The sequence below is a fragment of the Aquila chrysaetos genome, chromosome 3 (genome assembly GCF_900496995.4).
Source record: "Aquila chrysaetos chrysaetos chromosome 3, bAquChr1.4, whole genome shotgun sequence".
Lineage (NCBI taxonomy): Eukaryota > Metazoa > Chordata > Aves > Accipitriformes > Accipitridae > Aquila > Aquila chrysaetos.
Genome location: NC_044006.1, coordinates 6,597,148 through 6,617,305, shown reverse-complemented (window position 1 = coordinate 6,617,305; position 20,158 = coordinate 6,597,148). Strand labels below are relative to the sequence as shown.

General features: G+C 36.5%; 1 protein-coding gene and 1 long non-coding RNA gene across 2 annotated transcripts; one reads left to right on the top strand and one right to left on the bottom strand.

The window, feature by feature from the left end:
- Positions 1-3,818: 3,818 nt before the first annotated feature.
- Positions 3,819-18,999, top strand: SPO11 (SPO11 initiator of meiotic double stranded breaks). The gene is made up of 13 exons (XM_030008271.1): positions 3,819-3,964; positions 6,549-6,662; positions 9,637-9,725; positions 10,376-10,442; positions 10,656-10,764; positions 11,400-11,486; positions 13,161-13,197; positions 13,420-13,529; positions 14,453-14,552; positions 15,859-15,896; positions 17,488-17,564; positions 17,767-17,878; positions 18,557-18,999. The coding sequence occupies exons 1-13, from the start codon at positions 3,819-3,821 to the stop codon at positions 18,674-18,676; spliced, it is 1,206 nt and encodes a 401-aa protein (XP_029864131.1). The 3' UTR covers positions 18,677-18,999.
- On the bottom strand, positions 7,579-20,147 carry LOC115339019. Its single transcript, XR_003922608.2, has 5 exons — positions 20,024-20,147; positions 14,759-14,812; positions 12,601-12,666; positions 8,235-8,590; positions 7,579-7,803 (listed from the first exon to the last, which is right to left on the bottom strand). It is a non-coding gene; the product is annotated as an uncharacterized LOC115339019 (long non-coding RNA).
- Between the last annotated feature and the right edge of the window lie 11 nt (positions 20,148-20,158).

Here is a 20,158-nt window from a genome sequence, read left to right as displayed (position 1 = left end):
AGACACAAAAAGAAGAGATGGTAACAAAAAAACCACTTCCTCTTACAGTGATTTGGCTCACTGCAGAATAAATATTTTACAGGTGTTTGTCACTCCAGAGCTAGGTAAACTAAAAACATGTATTAGTTTGGGTTTTTTCTTTTTAACCAGCCATGTTAGCTGGAAGGAGATATCCCATTTGAAGTTGTTAGGTGTTAGCAGTGAATGACTTTTCATCTCCTATTTCTCTGGGCTTTGCTCATTAGAAAAAGATCTGTAACTTTTCATGTAACTGGCAGGTGATAGATCTGGCTCCTGTTTCGTCCTAACTTATTCACAGTAAAATCTGTTGGCTCGCAAAACGTGTCCTCCCAAAGATTGTCTAGATCACAACCAAGGAAGCTGGAAAGAAATTGAAGCTTGCTGGAACACAGTAGCCATATTTCCAACAAGCTCATAAGTGGGAATTTTTTCTTTTTCCTGTTCTTACTGTAGTTTTTGAGCCTTCATCTATCTCCTTAACACTCCTAACTGGCCCAAATACTTCTGCTTGCACAGAATCACTACCTTTTACAGAGGTCTCCCTTTTTTTTTAGGTTTAAGTGAAAGACTGGATTTCACATGCCATTTGACATTAATTGAAAATAGGCTTATCAGGTCCACTGGTGTGCCTACCAGTCTATTAAAAGAATTAAGGACAGACCATTTGGAGAGAAATACTTACCATAGCAATCATGTGAACTTTATGTAAGAGACTAACTACATACTAAAAGAGGAAAGATCTTTTCATAAGGTGTGCAGTGAAGAAAAGGAAAAAGCATACATATGCTTTTACATATTTTATATACTATTTATTCTACTGATGCAGTCATTTATGTATGAGAAACCAGTAACCAGCAATTTAAAATCTTGGCACCAAGATAAATGCACATTTTTGTTCTGTGTAGTTCTTTTGTTGTGCAGTATATAGCAACAGGTTTTGATCCAGACAGGTTCTTCTTCAGCAGTTACAGACAGACTTTGAAATTGGCATCAGACAGCTCATACAATTTCATAGCATAGCTTCCTGCAAAAGTATCCTGATAAAAGCGTATGTTTATAACAGGAGACAATCTTAAGGGAACTTTTTGGTAACAGGCTACCTTTTAAAGTAAACAAATCTGAAAGTGTTTTATTACCTACCATACTTGTTATATCAAGGATTATTGAAATCATAGTGTTAAATTTAACCGCTTCGAAGGAGTCATCTTCTTTTCTGTGCCATCTGTGGTGCCCTCTACTGCACATCTTTGTAGAAGCAAGACAAACATTGAGATAACTGCATCGGTTACATGGCTTTTTTCACATTTTTCTTTCCATCTTAACATTTAATAACGGTTCATTATTTGTTTTCCTAATAATTTCCCTTCTTATATATATATGAAAAGCAGTCAGTATTTGCAATTCAATTTTTTTCTTAATTTTCTTTTTCAAGCAGAGTTTAAAAGGGGGAAAAAAAATAAATAAAAAGGGCTATAGGAAATTAACCTGCTAGTTCATTTATTGATTGTAGTTCATTTATTGGTCATATTCTGGATACTAGTTTATGTGGTTATATATATGTGTATATATATTTACATATATGTGTGCAATATGAAGGTTGAAGCATGGAAATTTTTGTTATCGTTTCTTGTTTTTCATTCTCTGTTTTGTTAACTCAGGTGTAAGCATTGAGTATTTTGGTTGTGCTTTTTTATAGTTGCTGTTTGCTGCTATGAAGAAGAGACAAGTCATTAAATTAGTTTCTCACAAGTTGTTATATATAGTTTTGTTTGCAATCTGTTGCTAGGGGCATGGTATAATTTTGTCAGTTCTATATCAAACAAAAATCTGTTGATTTTGATGTTGAATTCTTGGAAAGAGCTACAGAGATTTTACATAAATATTTCCGGAGTGATCTCAAGGTACCTAAAGGCCAAAGACTTAAGATGAAAGATCTGAAAATTTCAATTTATTAATTCCCCTTTCTTTTGCTTGCCTCTGTTAATTGAAGCACCTTGTGTTCATATCATCATAGCCTGCGGTTTTCCATGAATAAATCAATGTATGATTTTTTAAATTACCTACCCAAGCTGGATTTGGACTGCTTACTCTTACGAGTACCAAAGAAGAAAGGTTCAGGGGTAGTAGCTAATGGAACAGCAGGAGAAACCAGCTGCCTCCAACATTTTAAGCACTATGTCATCTAATTTGCTAACAACAAGTCTAAGCATTGCAACATTTGAAACGCTGTTGGCAGCGAGCTAGATACAGCACAGCTTCCAATATTACTGACTGCTGTGTATAAAAGATGATGTTATCAACAGTGGGCTTTAAAAAATTTTCTCTAGAAAGGACAAGCCTTAAGATATTTATCTCCTGAGTAACTGCTAACACTTTCAGAATGATCACTTTAAGGCAGTCAATTACGTTGACATGGTTAGGATTTGAAAATACACTTTGGCTTATCATAACTGCAAAGGTAAGAGCAGTTTAAATTCCTAGGATTTGGTTTTTTTCACCATCGAGCTGCCAGTGAAGGAGCCCTCACCTCTGCACTCAAAACTCAAACTGAAGGAACCGAGCACGCGGTTCTGCTCCGGTAGTACCCGGGACTGCAGGGGGGCTGTTTCGGCAATGAACAGGAACTGGCCACGCACTGGTGCACTCTTCTGGCCTTCACAAGGTCTCCCAGAAGTACTGCATTTACGCTTTAAAATCATGATGAGCTTAAACTTTCTGAAGTGAAAGAGAAGACAGGAATTTTTGTAGGAAAAGCTGAACACCTGAAGACAAAAAGTACACAATGCACCAAATTGATAATCACATGTGGGGTTTCTTTTCAAATTCGCAGTCTGTCGCTGGCTGTGTATCGTCCATTTTGAAGTGATGCCCTCTGGCCGAGGACGCCATGTCAATCATAAAAGTCCTGGTTCACCCATAAGCTTACAAAATTTAGCATTTTTTTTCTTAAATCTTGCCTTCCTTGGAAGCTGGTGATTCATGACTCTTAGAATTGGGGGTTTATTGTTTGTTCAGAACACAAGTTTTTAACAATGTATTGAGAAAGATTTGAAAACATATCCGAAGTCTATTCTAAAACTTCAGAATGCTGAAGGCAGATGATAAAAATAGTGTTAAGTCTTTAATCTCAATAGAAGTTTAATTCCATTTGGGGGAAGGAAGCTGATTTTTCAATACCTGGAGTTGCACTGGAGCTTTCAGCTTTCCTCCAGCCACTAAGTACAGTCAGGAAAAGACATTTGATGTTGAGGGGGAAAAAAAAGTGCTAGTCATTCAGAAAGAATGAAAAAAGTATTGACGAGCCATTTGGCCGCTTTTTAGCCGGTCTGGTCAGATTTATTTCAGTGACCCCGAGATATGGGTGCTACAGAGCCGGTGATTAAATGTCTGCTCACGCACAGCAGCTCCAGCGACAGTTTTGAGGTTCAGTTCCCAGCGGAGGACGTGGTCAGTCAGGAAGGGCGGGAGAAGGACCGTGGCAGTTAGGGTGGGCGGGGCCATCTCCTGTCTGTTAGCAAGAGCAGGAAAAGCCATTGGTCAGTCAGCAAGAGCGGGAAAAAAGCCCTTGGTCAGTCAGGAAGGGCAGGGCGAGCTCCTGTCAGTTAGAAAGGGCGGGAAAAGCTCTTTGTCAGTCAGTCAGTCAGGAAGGGCGGGAAAACCTTGACTTTGGTTTCTACAGAAATGTTCTGCTTTTTCGTTCTGGCCCCGTGGTTTGACCTCAGATCATGAGATTCAAATCCAGCATACAGAACAGCCTTTTCTAATTTCTTTGGTTGTCTCTTTTGCCTCTTTTTAACATGGCTTCATCCCTTCCAGAGAAGTTGGATTGGTCTGCACCAACCTTAATGGAGGACCACATTGTGTGTTCCACTGAAGTACCAGCTGGGAACAAGGCCAGCTTCAGGGAAACAAGTCTGTCTGGTCATGAGAGCCATGTCCCTAGGTAAAAGATGTGAAAAATAGCACCCATACTCTCTTTCTGTGGTAATACTTAAGTAGGTAGTCCACCACTGCACCTGATGGGCTTGTGCAAAATTGAAAAACATACTCCCCTACAAAAACAAAGGGGCTCTCACACTACAAACAGCATCTCCATTCCCTCAGACCTCTCCAAAAAGTCTGTAGGTACAGACAGAAATACAGAAAACCTTGACAAAACAAACATACTGAATTTCACTCAAAAAAACCTTTCATTATTTTTTTAAAGACTGTTCCTGTACACACTATATCAGCCTCAGAAGCTAGAACAGACTGGGATCATCTTAAAAGTATTTTAAAAAGAAAAGGATAGTAATAACAACAACAACAACAACAACAATTACTTGGAGAGTTCTTGGTCTTTGTGGCAGGGTACAAGAACAGCATGGCTTTAGCGACGTACAGTCCTGGGTTTTGGAGTGTGTTGGTTTATTACATTGCAGATTTTTATTTGTAACTGTTTCTCTTGTGTATTTATATTGTTTGCTTGCTAAAGGTGCTATAATATTAATCTTTTATGCTATTCATGTTGAAAACCATTTCTTGTGCTATACAGAAACAAGTATCTACTCATGCTGCAACCTGTTAGAAATGAGCAGGCAAACCCTGTGAGATATACAGTGCTTACCCCTTCTCTGCTCAGATTTCACTGTTAACTAAACCAGAGTGAATTTTAAGTGGGCATACTTGGCCAGTATTGTATGTTTGCTTATTAAAATTCAGTTAATCTCTGCAAAAGGAGACAGAATATCAGCAGGGGGTGCACAGAGAATTGCTGTCTTCTGCCTCCTATTTGCCACATTTACAGCTCCTGTTGGCCAACAAATTGGGAAACTGGGATTGGAACAGAAACCTGGACTTTCAAATTCTGCAGCAAACTTTGAAGTATATCTGGAATATTAAGACAGTTACAGTGGACAGAACCAAATGAATACATAAAATATTTATGAGTATCAAACCAATGACATGGTTTAGATTTCCTATCTACCTTTCTGTTCTTTTATCCATCTGCCGATACATATTTTTACTGTCTTCAACAATCTAATTTTTATTATGTTGGAGGTCTCCACCACAGTCAGCTTTGCTTACTTATTTTACTCTTACCATTTGCTGCATTATACCTTTAGCTCACCAGCCAACCATTTCCTCTGTGCTTAATAGAATTTCTATTTTGGATATGGCAGTGAGATGTATGATTTTAATTTGGAGGAAGAGACTATGAGTCTGAAAGTTAGGGAATCTTGGACTTGATTATGAAGCTATTATACAGTAGAAAATGAATTTACATATTGGCTGCATGTCCAGGCCTTCTTGTATTATCAGCACTGCCAATGCTTCACTGTTTTACCTTTGGAAAGCCTTTAGCCTCTCTGTGTCCAAGTTTATTCATCTGAAAACCAGAAAAAATCTTACATTGTGTTTGTTGAATGGTTTAATATTATAGGACAAAAATGTTAGTAATACTAGTAGAGTTTTTTTATACCGATACTATTACACATAACATTTTAAAATAAAAGGTTAATACTTTCCAGAAATTGCTTTCAAAAAATTATAATCTAGTTTCAGCAGAATGAGGAGTAAGTGGAAGCTGAGCTACAAAATGGAAGAAACACATTCAGCTGATAGAAGAGAGCTTTAATGACACTTCATTATTGCTTAAGGAGACTCATAGCTAGGTTTTAAAAATCATTCTTGCTGATTTTGTGGACAGTGGGGTAATTAATCTTGTGTGGTGTGCAGTGGTATTGACTCATCTTTTCTTAGTATATTACTTAATGACAAAATTGGACTTTGCTGATAAAACTTTGAGCTAAAATAAGTTTTGTCTATTCTTTTAATTCCTACCTAAACTTATGATGGTATATGGTACACTTGTAATTTTAAGGACAGCTGAAATGCTGGAGTCAGATTGCTTATGAAAATAAAAAGCATCTGTCATAACACTCAAACCAGCCTACAGTTTTGGTGTAAGGGATGTGCTGCAAGGTTACTTTGTCTTTTTAGGTGAAAGATACAGATTTTTTTCTTTTTCACAGCGCATCTGTTGAGATTAAGCCTTCATATAATTAAAACTCTTAACAGTTTGTTTAGGGCAGCAGATCAAAAGGTTAATGTGCAATGGTACAACAGGAAGTATTTGTAGTCTTGAACATTTTTTAAATTTACAGCATTTAAAAACAACTTAGCCCAAATCATAGCCAAAGCCAATATTACATCATTTATAGTAAAACATTAATCATTAGTCACAAACCAGCCAGTTGGTCTAAAAGTTGAGCTGGTGAAAAATTTGATGGTTTCAGGATTGAATAGAAATGTACTTTTAATTGTGTCCTCAGTCATGTATCTGGAATGGAAAGTCAAAGATTTTAGGGAAACTGAGCAAAACAAAATTAAAAACCAAATGAGTTCCTCCACAGTTTTGAAAAAAATGCATCCTTGAAGCACTTTTGGATTACATAATTTTTATAGGAGCAGGGATAGATGATCAAAACTCAAAGCAGAACTAGATTTTATCATATGATCTCTATCATTAATTTTCTTTGTTTCAGTTCTGAAGTTCTTGAAGCAATAGAAAATGTTATTCAAGATGTACTTAAAAGCTTGGCCCAAAAAAAAGCACCTGTTCTCACACTGGCTAACAGATCAGATTGGAGGAACATCGAGTAAGTATTATATATTTTAAAGTCCTGCCTTATATTAATAGAAATGCCATGAATATAAATTTGATTATGTAATTTCCAGAAAAGTTAATTATACGTAGTTTTATAAGTACTAGAATCAATAAATAATTTGACTTCTTAAAAAGTAATGGACAAATAAAAAGTAATGCTTAGTAACCACTCTGCATGAACAGGCATCATGTATTAAGTAATAGCAGACCATAGCATAAAGGGGAATGTAAAACTACTGTAATAGAGGTTAGAAAGGAAAGGGAGGTCCTATAAACAATCGTTTTCTGGAAGCAGTAGAAGCCAGAAATGGTAAGTTGTGTTAGAGTGAAAAAATCTGTTTTAGGCTGGAAACAATTACTAGCAATTTCATCCTCCAATGCCCTTTCTGTGCTTCCTCTTTTCTTTTTCTCTTCTTTTCCTTGTGGTATTACTTCTTAAAATGATAGTGATAAATTTATCTTTTTGTTCTTCAGAGAAGATGCATCCCACCTCCTCCTGATGTATTTCTTACCTCTGTGCTGTGTTCTAAGTTCATTACCAGCCAAATAAAGCAAACCAAGTTTCTAATATGTTATCTAAATTTCAGGTCTTATGCCAGCTTATCTAGACAGGATCAGAGACAAAGCAACCTGTCCTCCTTCATAACACATTTTGTAATTTGTAGAAGTTCCTTGTGCAACAGTATTTCTCAAGGAGCTCATTTAAACTGAAAACACCTGAAACTGAGAGATTTCTATAAGACAGAAGCAGAAGTATAAAGGAAGACACAAATCTATTTCTTGCCTTGTAATAGCTTTGGACATCAGTGGGTTAAAGGATGTTTAGATTGATAAGATTGCAGAGATGCTCATAAGTGGACACGTTACAAACATTTGAGGAAGCATAGCAAACCTTCCACACGTAACGCTTTGGTGGAATACTCATTTAATGAGAACATTAAATTTCTGTCAATCAGAAAACCTGAGGGGACTGGAGGTAACCAGTTAACTGAAAGGCTTGTATGTCCCAGGAAATTCAATGGTTTGTGTCTTGATAGTTTGACAAAAATGTTTCACTCAGTTGTCTGTAAAAGTAAAATACTGTAACAAAGTTTTGCAGTTTTTGGCAATCTTCAGGGAAATGGCATTCCAGGCTAGAAAAACAAATGTGAGATGTTATTTGCCACCAGAACACATAGGGGGAAAAATGTTCAAATTAAAACAAGTTAACATCACAGTATGTTAAAAATAAGACTCATCAATCACATTAAAAAAAGCTGAACCATTATTTATGGTGGAGAAATGTAATCTATGATATGCATTTCCGTTGAATAGTGACCTATATCCCAGTTTAAGAAGATTAAAATAAAAATAGACAAATAAAAGTAAAAACAGAATGCCAAAACATAAAATGAATGGAAGAAAATATAGTCAGTGGGACATTTTTTTTTCTTTTTTAGGCAGCCTTTTAATACCTAATCTACATAGTTGGAATCTGCTGGGCAGGAACTAGTAGAACGAGAGAATGATTTCATGTTTGAAATGTTCCTTGTAAACATTTGTAGGTGCCCAGAGACATATTTACCTGAGAATGATGTCAATCAGTGAGAATGCCAGGCCTGAAGTAGTACAGTCAGTTTCCATTGTCCGGATGTATCTTTCCAGAAAAAAAAAAAAAAAAAAAAAAAAAGATTTCCCAGTAGTTGAAAGATTTTATAGAAAACTACTCTGCTGGGGTAAACACAATCCTAGGAAGAATTGCTGGATGTCTGATCTAGTGCCAGTTTGCAGTTGCCTTTGTGAAATATCTGTGGAAGCTGCATTGATCAGGTTCTTCAGCACACTGATTTCTGAAAGGAGTGTTCCTTATTTAACCTGAGAGAGCAATCCAGCAAAGTGTTGATTACTGTTTTCGTCCCGTGCAGTTACAATGTAGGGAGCCTGCAATTGAAAAGCACAAATAACTTTTACATGTTGCAGGACAAAGGCAAGAAAGTTACTCTAAAGCTGGCAGGCAGATGCTCCGCTGCTGTTTGTTATTGTTGTCACTTTACATGTGTGTACCGCGGTGTGTTCTGCCACCCAAAGGATGCACAGAGCAAAACCTTTGACAAAGAAATTTAGAAACGTTATGTGGTTTTAGATAAAATTATAGCCATTTTACCACCAATACTTTTTAAAAGTACATACAACTCTGAAATGAAAAATCATTCTTTAAAGACAGAACTGTCATGTCATAAGGTATTAAAAAAATTTTAAGTAAAATAATGAAGTGTCCTTAAGAAAATAACTGATTCTTTTGGTGAAATGTGCACCTTCAGACATGAAATGGTGAAGCATGAAATGGTGGAGCTCATTTAGATTAAACAACTGTTTAGAGAATAAGATGGACCACATTTTTGTTTCCAAAAGTTAATGATGGAATATAACTGAGTTATTCCAATAATAATTTAAGGGCATAAATTAGATAGTATTATTGTAATATGAAATAATAACACTTTTTCATACATTCTACATCAGAAGGTCACTGTGTCAGACTTGATTTGTATTCTACTAATGATTCACATTTTTTCCTGTCATTTATTCCTTTGTATTCATGCTAAATAATAATTGATGCTGATATATTAACTGTTATGAACATGTATGAAATATTTTTCTGGTCTCTACTTTTGTCTGGAAACATGTATTTTAGGCTTAAATTCAGTCTTGAAGCATCGTCTTGAGAAACTCTTTCATGTTTTGAAGCCAATGATCAGACGAGAGGCAGTTCAGTAGTGTTTTTGAATGGGTCATTTTGGCAGATGATGACTGCTGCTTGCCTTTCTCCTTCAGCCATTCCAACTACACCCAAGCTGATGGTTTCTATACTGAGTCTGAAAATAGCACTAGCATATTTGATTAGAGGAAAGGGATGTGAGTCTGAATTAGCTTGCAGAGAACAACTCAATACTTTTACAGTTTTATTGTATTTGTTTGCAATGTATCAGATTTAAAGATTCTGTAGGTCTACAGATGATACCACATTGTACTACAAAACAAATAAGAAGTGACTGCCCTAGATCAGCACCAAAATTTGGTAAGTTAAAAATGTCCAAAAGCAGAATTCTTGTTTCTTCTTGTATTTTAGTTCAAAACTTTGTAAAAAAAACCCAACCCAAGCCAACCCAACCCAAACAAACAAACAAAAAAACCCAACCAAACCATAAAAAAGTATTATGCACTGTGATTTAGAAGTGTATGGCTCATATAACCTGATATTATGACCAGCCCTCCAGCTTTTCTCTTCTCTATTGAATTATAGTGAGTGACAGTGAAATTAATACAGCATTCTTACTAGTTTCTACCCTCCGTGAATGAATATCAGCTGAAGGCATATTCAAAAGGTCTTAATGTAAAAATATCACCCTTCTTCAAAAAGCTAGCTAGTAAAGGAATCTTGGAATACAGACAATAAGCTAATTTCTTTTTCTAACTCAGCCATTTAATTTCTTGGCCCGGACAGCAGGGCATACATTCCCTCACTTAATTCCATCATATTTTTTCTAATTGTGCTAGAAATTATTTAGTCTATTGATTAGTACAGTCTCTCTGTATTTTCACAGCACATTAAAATATATGTTTCAAAGTTTTATTTTATGACACACAAATATGGGTCAATATCAAGACAAATTATTGTATATGCATTTCTGAAAATGGATAAATATTTTGTAAAATGTATTTTTTCAGCTCTGATGCTCAAAATATTATCTATGATCTATAAGATGGTGCAGAGCAATACTTATGCAACTAAAAGGTAACACATTACATTTCTGTCATTTCAAATAAAGTTGTATTTTAAGAATGTTATTGTGAAAAAATGCCTGTAGGAAGCAAACCTGCGGGATAATGGATTCCTGTACGTAAAATGCTTTAGGCTGATCTGATTATCTATGCCCTCTATAAAATTCTTATGAGCCTACAGCTATTTCAGTATTATAATTAAAAATACAATATTTTGTCTTGATAGAGATATATATTATTCAGATACACTACTGTTTGGTAGCCAAAGTGTTGTGGACAATATAATCAATGACATTTCTTGCATGCTTAAGATACCTCGGAGAAGTCTACATATAGTAAGTGGCTTGTTATGAATGTTTTTATTATTATTTCCAAATCATATAAATTGAACTGAAAGGTGAAATATCAAGAAAAGTTATCACTAGGAACTACATAGGTAAATAAAAAGTGTAATTTGTGCAAATGAAACCTAATTATGGCTTTATCATAGCACTCGAAAGGTTTCTTTCTTCAGAGAAAATTCATAGAGTTTCCTTGATCCAAAGAGTTTGGGACAAATTGCCAGCTAAAATCACAGGGCCTTTTGCTATTATTTCATGAAGGCAGTGCTTAAAATTCAGAGTGCAAGACATCTGTTTAGCAATTTGTACTCAAATGAGTTGCTAACTTGGGGGTTAAATGAAGATTTAAAGTACGTCAGAGATGTAACAACCTTTCAAATTTACTTGTATCTCATGCCTTACAAGAATTTCTTTGTATCTAAAAATGCAGTTGTTAACATAATTTATTGTATGCCTTTATGTCCATGATGACAACAACATTGCTTAGCGTTCAAAAGGTTGATGGCAGTCAGTAACTGCTTATTACCAGTCAGAATTCTTTTCAGAAGTTTCTTGTTTTGCCTGTGCAGTATAGTAACATAACAGCATGTAACTTCCAGTTTATGTATACAACTTACCGTTTTTTTCAGCTGTCTACAACTAAAGGTTTTGTTGCTGGTAATTTAAGTTACACTGAGGAAGATGGTACAAAAGTGAATTGTACCTGCGGTGCAACAGTACGTATTATAAAACAGTAACAGTAATTCATAGCATCTACCTTTGCATGATATCCTGCGCTTCTTGTAGCCCAGGTTACTTATTATTATACAGACCTGTGCTTGTGGCAAATAGAGACATTACAACCTGGGTGAAAAAAGAGAGATAAAAAGTGTTGCTCAACTGTATTGCAATTCTGAAGCTCAGCTATGTACTCACCAGGAATATAACCTTTGGATATGGTTTTTAGCACTACCTTCTACCATGGGAGCCTTGCAGAGGAAGGCATTTATACTGGGTATCTTAGGCTTTATAATACAATGTTCTGTCAAATAAGTGCTCTGAATCAAAGAATCCCGGGCACTCTGAACATACTTTGTTTCTGTCACAATAGATTGATTTCTGGCAGAGTAAGAAAACAAGTCTTACAGCCTGAGCTAACATACTCATATGGTCCTCAATGAGCTTCTACCACATTGGGGAGACTCCTCTAGTAGCAGCAGCACAGATGAAAGACTGAACTGAGCCTCTATAATCAGAGAAAGAAACCTCTTTCTGGACTGAAATTACGTTCTCATTTACAGAAGTTTAATGATGATAATCCATCAGCATAAGAGTTGATATTGTCTTCATGTGCCCAGCACTGTACAACCAAAGGTGTATAATACCAGGCTGTCTGGTCTCAGGATTACCACTTATACAGGAATTACAGACATTAGAAGGCTTGTATTGTCAACTAATTTTATCAAAGGTGGTGCTGAGCTAAAGCAAACTTTCATAAGAGTCAAGAGTCAAAAGTGGTTTGAGGAGATGAGATTCAACTAATCTAGTCCTGAAAGATTTCCTATAGCCACACAGAATATGAAAGCAAGAACAGAACTCAGACTTGCTGACTGTTGTCATGATTTCCTGGAAAATGTGTTCACTGTAAGCCAAAGTCAGTAATTTAAAAATGGAAAGATAACCTTAGCTGCCTATTATACTTTGTATTTTAAGCAGAGCGTAAAGTCCCCTGTTATTAATGCTCTTCTACAGCTCTTCATGTTTTTATTTGTTGAGTTGTTCCACCCTGGCACCAGAGGTGATTTAGCAGTCAGAAGTAAAAACAGACCACACACTTCAATATATACATACTCTTTTGCCAAGTTCTTTCTCCAGTTCCTGTTTTCTCATCCATGTGCTTGCCAGATTGAGCCAATCCTAATATGAGATATAAAGTAAACATTACTATGTCTTCAAATTGTTGCTCCAAAATACTTATATAATCAGGTTATAGGTTAATAACAGAAAGGATTTAATGGTCTTCCAAAAAGAATACGTAAATTAAGCCTGTATTAAATTTGCAGTCTTCACACCCAGCTGACTTTTTTCTGGCTAAGACAGATAAAAAATTAATCAGGACTTTGTTACCTCTGTAATGCCCATATGATGAACAATCTTCTGCAACAGTAGCACAAACACTTTTGAAAAGCATGTTGTTATAACAGGAGGACTCCTACACAACCATACAATAGGGCAGGATATGAATGGTTGAATACACTTATAAAGAGGTGAAAATGTCAAGATTGATCTTGTACATAGAAGATGAATGGTTGTTTCAGGATGTAACTGTGTCCTTCATTACCTAATGTTGTTATTTTAAAATATATCATTTTCTCTATTTAAAATGATTAATCTCATTTTTGTTGTTTTAGGCAGTCACTGTGCCATCTAATGTTCAAGGAATTAAAAGTATCCTTTGCGCAAGAACTCTCATTGCAGACTGAAAAAATAAAGTAAAAACAAAGAATATTCCAAGTTAAACAATGTTCTGGTAATTTTTTCTTTGCTTGTTGGCTCTGAAGTTGAGTCATGAACACTGCTTTTGGCTCCAGAACAGGTATTTTAGAGCATTTCATTTTAATTGATTGGTGTGATGGATCATTTTACATGCAGCTAGCCTTAACAGAAAAGATTTAATCTCACATGCCAAATTTATGTTAATTGTAGAAAAAGATGCAACTTTTCAGAGACTCCTGGATGATGACTTCTGCAATAAATTGTCCCCATGTATAATGATTACGGTATGCATCTTACATTTCATATCTTCTAGCTAGACATAAGAATTTATATAATACTTTAGCATTGTAGTGGTGCTCAAACTTGGTCAAAAGACCATAATAAAATTAATATGGAACATGTCTAACAATATTTTTTAAAATTTTATTATCCTCATAGAAATACAAAATACACATTCTAAAGTCTTATTTCCTCCAAACATCTCCGTAGAGCTTGGTAGCTTATCAACTTCATGTGCTCCTGCAAAGTAGCTGCCCCACTCAGTCTCAGAAAGGCTTAACTGTTGAGTAACCTTTTGTCCTTCAGGATCCTAGGTTTAGCAAACCCAAATGAAACAGAATTGGTTGATTTTGGAGTGTACTGAAAGAGCTATGAAGCCTGGTAAATTAATAAGAATGTGTAAATGGAATATGCATACCTACTTGTTCTGGGACAAATTTGGCCCCCGATAAGGAAAAACTATATCCCTATACCAAAGAGAGATAAGCATTTATACTATGCCACATATTGTCCAGTTGTAGTCAGTCATAGCAAGAACTTGGTTTACATTGTTTTCATTAGTGCCATAAATATTTTTTACAAGAAAAAAAGTGGCCTTCTTACACCAGCTTATACAGATACCAGGGTACATCTATACATCAACTCCCACACCTTACAAACTAACTCCTTAAATAGAGGACTGTATGATTCTTCTATAGTGCCTGTAATCCAGAACATCTGCTGTGCTGCTCCCCAGCCCAGTCCTCCTTTGCTCCTCACAGAGCCAAAAGAGGAGCATAGAACTTTCCCTGCGAAATAGCTGCTGGAGAAATATTTCTGCCAACATTTTGTTTGTTTGCTTGCTTTTAAATTACAAATGTAAACACATATGTAGCCAGATGTTGTTTTAATGAATTTAAAACTGTCTGCTTTTATTTTATTTCCTTAGGGAAGAGGCGTACCAGATCTTAATACACGACTTTTGGTCAGAAAGCTGTGGGATTCTTTTCAAATTCCTATTTTCACCCTTATGGATGCAGATCCACATGGTAAATCTGTAGAGGTTCAATGACATAAAAGGAAAGCAAAATTTATTTAGAATGTCTTTCCTCACTTTAATGGGAAGGTATGCAGAGCACAGAGATCCAACACCATTGGAAGGTTCTTGATTTATGCAGAATATATCTAGGAGTACAGAATGAGTTTAACTGAAACATCAGTACTGGCTTTACATCCCCACTGAATATACCCTTACCCTCTGTGATGATTTTTTGTGCTTTGAGGTATTAGTAAGAATCTTACCTTGTACCTAAAAAAAGAAAAAAAAAATTATAGAACTCTTAACTCAGCATAGAGCTAGATTTTGAAAGTACCTGTCTGCCTAAAAATGAGGATAAGGATAATGGCATTTTATGATCCATTGCCTGATTCCACTGATTTTAATGGGAGTTAGGCACTTGACCACTTCAGGAGGTCCTAGCTGTATCTTTACAGAGTTAAATACCATTGAAAATGTTGCTCTGTCAAGAATTCCAGCTGTTGGCTATGCTATTCCTTTTGTGAAATAAAAGGAAATAACAGGAACTTTTGTAAATGTTGCTCAGTTTTGTATAAAGCAAAAATTTTAACTACATTATGATCCTTAGGCCAGACAAACATGAAGAAAATAGTATGTTTGAGCAAAGGGAGTCTTTTATTGGTTTTAAAGTAGTTAACATACATTTATATTAATAATTCAGCACTCACATCAATAGTTTACAGTAGTGAAAGCTAGAAACTACAAGTCTGATGCCAGCAGCAATAAAGTTAATCCTAAACCAAGTCCATCACATTCTGGATGTGCTATTCTATTACATCAGTGGCAGGTCTGAAATTTCCCTCATTTTATGAGGGATTCTGTGTATTTGAGTGTGTATGCCTTAGTTTGAATTCAGAACCTGAATTCACGTACACAAAATGTAGAAAATCTCTTATGTATTTACACTGATCCCACCTGAAATTAGGGAGATTGCTGCAAAATGAGAAGCAGCTGCTCAAAGCAGTAATATTAAGACATACAGACTACACAGGATAAAGATGATAGATGTTGGACAATGTGCAAGAGCTGATTATCCTTGGTTTTGAATTGACTATGCAGAGACAGCGTAAAACATTTGACTATATAAAGGTGACATATTATGCTCAAATTCTGATTATTTTGACATACTCTAAAAATAATTGTAAACTATAAGGAACCTCACTAACCATAAAGCCATAAACTGTTATGCCATAAAACTGAATTCTTAATGCAGTCTTCTTAAACATGCCCAGTGTGCAGATAAACAGACACTTGACATTTGGTATTCTGCAACCTAGGTGTAGAAATAATGTGCATCTACAAATATGGATCTGTGGTGAGTATAATTTTTCTACTTCAGATTCATTGTTTTGTAGCCCAGCCTTGAAGCTGGAATGTATGAAATGTTATAGCCTTTGTTAGAACGGTTACTGCCTTTTTTTTTTTACTATCATTTTGTTTCAACACAAAGACACAGTTTTTAGGCCTCGTGTATTTGCAGAAATGGCTTCTTCCTGCAACAAAAAGAAACTGGATAACAATGACAGGTGTTTCATTTACTATATTTCACAGTTTTTCCCTGCTGCACAGGCAGTTTTCAGGCAGTCCAAATAGAAAAGTGTTCTCAATTTTGCTTTGTTTCTGCCTTAGAAGAGAAATGAAGGCTGGAAGGGATCTTGGGAGGAGGAGGACATAACTTGTGAAATGGCTGATTCTCTGCAAAATCATGTTATGTTGGTAAAGGTTTTGTTCTGGGGTGAGAATTTGCTTATGGATACATGTGTTAGTGTGGAACATTATGGAAGAAGAGGCAAAGGGAACCAGAAGGCATTATTGTATCACATTGCTAAAGACGAGGTACAGGAAGACAATATGGAAGACAGGCAGACTAAGGTGAAGGCAGAGGGCAGAAGCAGATGGGTGAACTGTTCAGTAGAGCAATAGAGAAAGAACATCCAAAGTAAAAAAAAACAACCAAACAAAAAAACCCCAACAAATAAAATGAACTTCAGAAAACTGTCAGATATCGATGATGTCAGACTTCAAATATATGTCCTAACATATGCCTCAAGGAGATCCAGGGAGACAGAATTCCCAGGTTTTCAGGTGATCTGTCACACCTTCAGCTCTCCGACAAAGGTGTATAAATTGATTAAAGACTGTCTTCCAGGATCAAATTAAATTGTCAAGTTCCTTTGAAAGTTTATTTTGTTGTTAGAGCAACAGGTGTATCAAATGAAACTAGAATATGTCAAGTTCATTACAAACAATGGAAGTATTCCTTTATACAACATGTAATTTAACTGTGATACTTTGCTGTAGGGTGCTGTAGATGACAAAAGTTTTCACGGATTCTAAAAGCAACCTGACAAAATCAAGTATTACACCACCACCACTTCTGGCTCAGAACGTTGGAGTCACAAACCGTTGGGAGCAGGGGGAGTATTCTGAAAAGTATCATTAATTGCTTATTTGGTTTTACACTTTTTCCCTAAGATATTTACTGTAGCCATGATGCTGGACCAGATGAACCTTTGTTTGGGCTATTTTTATATGATGTGGTACCTTCCAGCAGAAAATATCTGAAATTTCCAGATTTGATTGTCATTGCTCCTCCCAGCTTAATTTTTTTTTTGACAGTCAGACTCATATTGACTGTAAAAAATAAAACCATTTGGACTAGACCAGCCTAAATTGGATTAGTCTAGAATGTCACAGGCTGAAGGGCACAAATCTTAGCAAAGGGACGGTTTCCAGCAAGGGGATATGGTAAGCTTCAGTTGCACTATGTTCTCCTATACCATTCTGATAGTGAAAATACCTAATTATCTTTGTAATAAAACCTGACCATGTCCTCGGAAGGCATATATCTCAAATAATTTAAACTAAAAGTCACTGAATGTTATGGCTGACCTTTCTTATTTTAGTCAATGTCTTTTGAGGCCCATCATCTCACCGTTCCATCTATAAAGTGGCTTGGTCTCCTTCCATCTGATCTTGAGAGGTTAGTTACTTCCCCAAAAGAAACAGAAGAATATTCTGTTTCATAGACAGGAAATGCAGTCTCACTTAATGCACAAAAACACAACTGACATTTAAGTCCATTATTCTTTTCATACATTATTTTTGCTTAATATAAAGAAAGAAGTTGGAAAAAATATTTTTTAAGTATATGAGACAACTTAACAACTTTATTTTCTTTTCAGATTAAATATACGCAAAGATGTCCTGATTCCATTTACAAAGCAAGATCAAAATAAGTTAGCAAGTATACAAAAGAGACCTTACATTGCTTGTCAGCCAATGTGGAAAAAAGAAGTATGTATAAACCTGTTGTTTCCTATTTCTTACTCCCCACAGGACAAATCCTATTGTCCGCAGTCCTGTTCCTCATTATGATGACACACTCTTAGTAGGGCAGAACCAGTAAGGTTTTGCAGCCCTACAAGAAGGCAAGATTGAGAAAGCCCATGCCCTGGGATGTGTCTCTGAATCAGTGGGCCTCAATGGCTCACAGGCCAGAACTGGCAGCATTTTAAGCTTTCCTGCCATTAGTCATCCAATGATCCCATGGGACTTTACTCCTTTCCTAACTATTACAGAATATATTACATCTTTACAAGTAGGGGAATGCTTACAGCAGTTACTCAGTACTAGACCTAATCGTGCCTGTAGCTTTTAAAGCATATATTTCAATGCAGGCATATATTGTGTAAAATGGTTAGAAAGGAAGAAAAGGTATTGTGTACCTTCTCCTTCCTGTTTATACTCATCTTATAAATTGTTTGTGTTACTGTGAGGTACACACTAGAGAACACATAAACATACAATAAAATTAATCTCAGCTCAGTGACAGGGATTTTGCAGCACCATTTCCAGTAATACTAACTTTACAGTTCTACATGCACATCCAACAAGTGTAATTCTTACTTAAATAATCACCTAAGCCTGGATCAGGCTGTTACAGCATCACACATTAATTTGTTCTTTTTTTAGCTGGAAATTATGGCAGCATCTAAACTGAAGGCTGAAATTCAAGTTTTAACTTCTCTTTCATCAGATTACCTTTCCAGAGTCTATTTACCAAACAAACTGCAATTTGGTGGATGGCTATGAACGCTTATTTGCAAATGAAATGTTTTTCTTGATATTGATTTATTTTATTGACTGCTCTTAGAAAAAATGCAGAGACAGAGGAGTATGCTTCACCTTCTTGTTAGGTTTCTTTATCACTGTATTGTATGTAGATTATCATTATCTCTTTTTCCTCTTTCAAACCATAAGAGAAATTACAGTTCTTTTACAGAATACTGTTGCTTCAATTCTGTGGCTTCTGCAGTGTAACAATGCCAAATGAGATGGTACATACATAAAAAAATAATGAGATATGTTCTTTCTGGACAGAAAATGTTAAGTTAAAAAATGTATCAAGGAATTGCTTTGCATTCTGTCTTAAAGCACAAGATGATGCTGTACCAACCTTTTTATTTCTGAAGAGAGTAAAAGACTTCATTAACAATTTATTGCACATGCCTCCTTTTGGAAATTATTTTAAGTACAGCATTGTGGCATGTTGCGTTCGCTGTAAATTCAGACCAAAAAGTCAGAGATAATTCTTCATTACTGCATGTCTCAAGCAGCTATAAATGTTCCAGCAACCAAATTACTATTTGTCTTCAGTGAACAAGTAAGCAAGCAGATGTTACTGATTAAGAGTTTAATAAACAATCCTGTTAATGATGCACATCATAACAGAATCCCTTGTTCATTCTCTTTACTTAGTTGGCTCTAAAACAGTAAAAAGGAGCAAGAAACTGTGGTGATTAAAGTGTACAATAAATTTTACGTGAGGAAACCAGACTGGCTGCGTGGAAAATACTTCTAAAATTGACGTACACAGTCATCAGCAACGGTCTTAGAGACAGTATTTTCAGTAGACTTATCTAGTTGGGTTTTTCTACTACTGTTCCACCAGTAGTAAATTCAAAAGGAATTAAAGTTCCTTTTTCTTTACTGCACAGTAGCAGTGTTACTACCTACTAGCAATTTCTAACGTCCAGGTGCACAACCAACCTAGATCCAGAACGAGGACAGGGCTTTTCCATCAGCAGGGGCGATGGCGCGGGGGTACTCCTCACCGCCGACCAACACACGGGCCTAACGTACGGCTGGGGAGCAGAGGGCTCTTCTACGTCTGGCCCTAAGCGAGCCTTAACTTCCATGAGAACAGGCGGGCTTCGAAATACTTGGGGCAGTACCCTACCATGGGCTAACGCTCCCGGAGTCTGCACAGGTGCCGTTTCCCCACGCTGCAGTCGTCCTACCCGGCGGCACCCCGACGCCCCAGGGGAGCTGAACGTGCTGGGACCCGCCCGACCACCCCAACTCCTCCACGTCGGGAAAAAAAACCCACCCTCTTCGCAACGTCTGCTGCAGCGCTACAGACGGCACTACTCGGCTGACCCCGCTCCTCACAGCCCGGGGAAAGAGCACGTCATTAATCCTTTTTCTCTTGCCTTAGCGGCAGCGCCGCGGAGCTCCCGAGGGGAGCAGAGCAGGAGCGCTGCCGCTGCCAAGCGCGCTCTTCCCGGCCTCTCC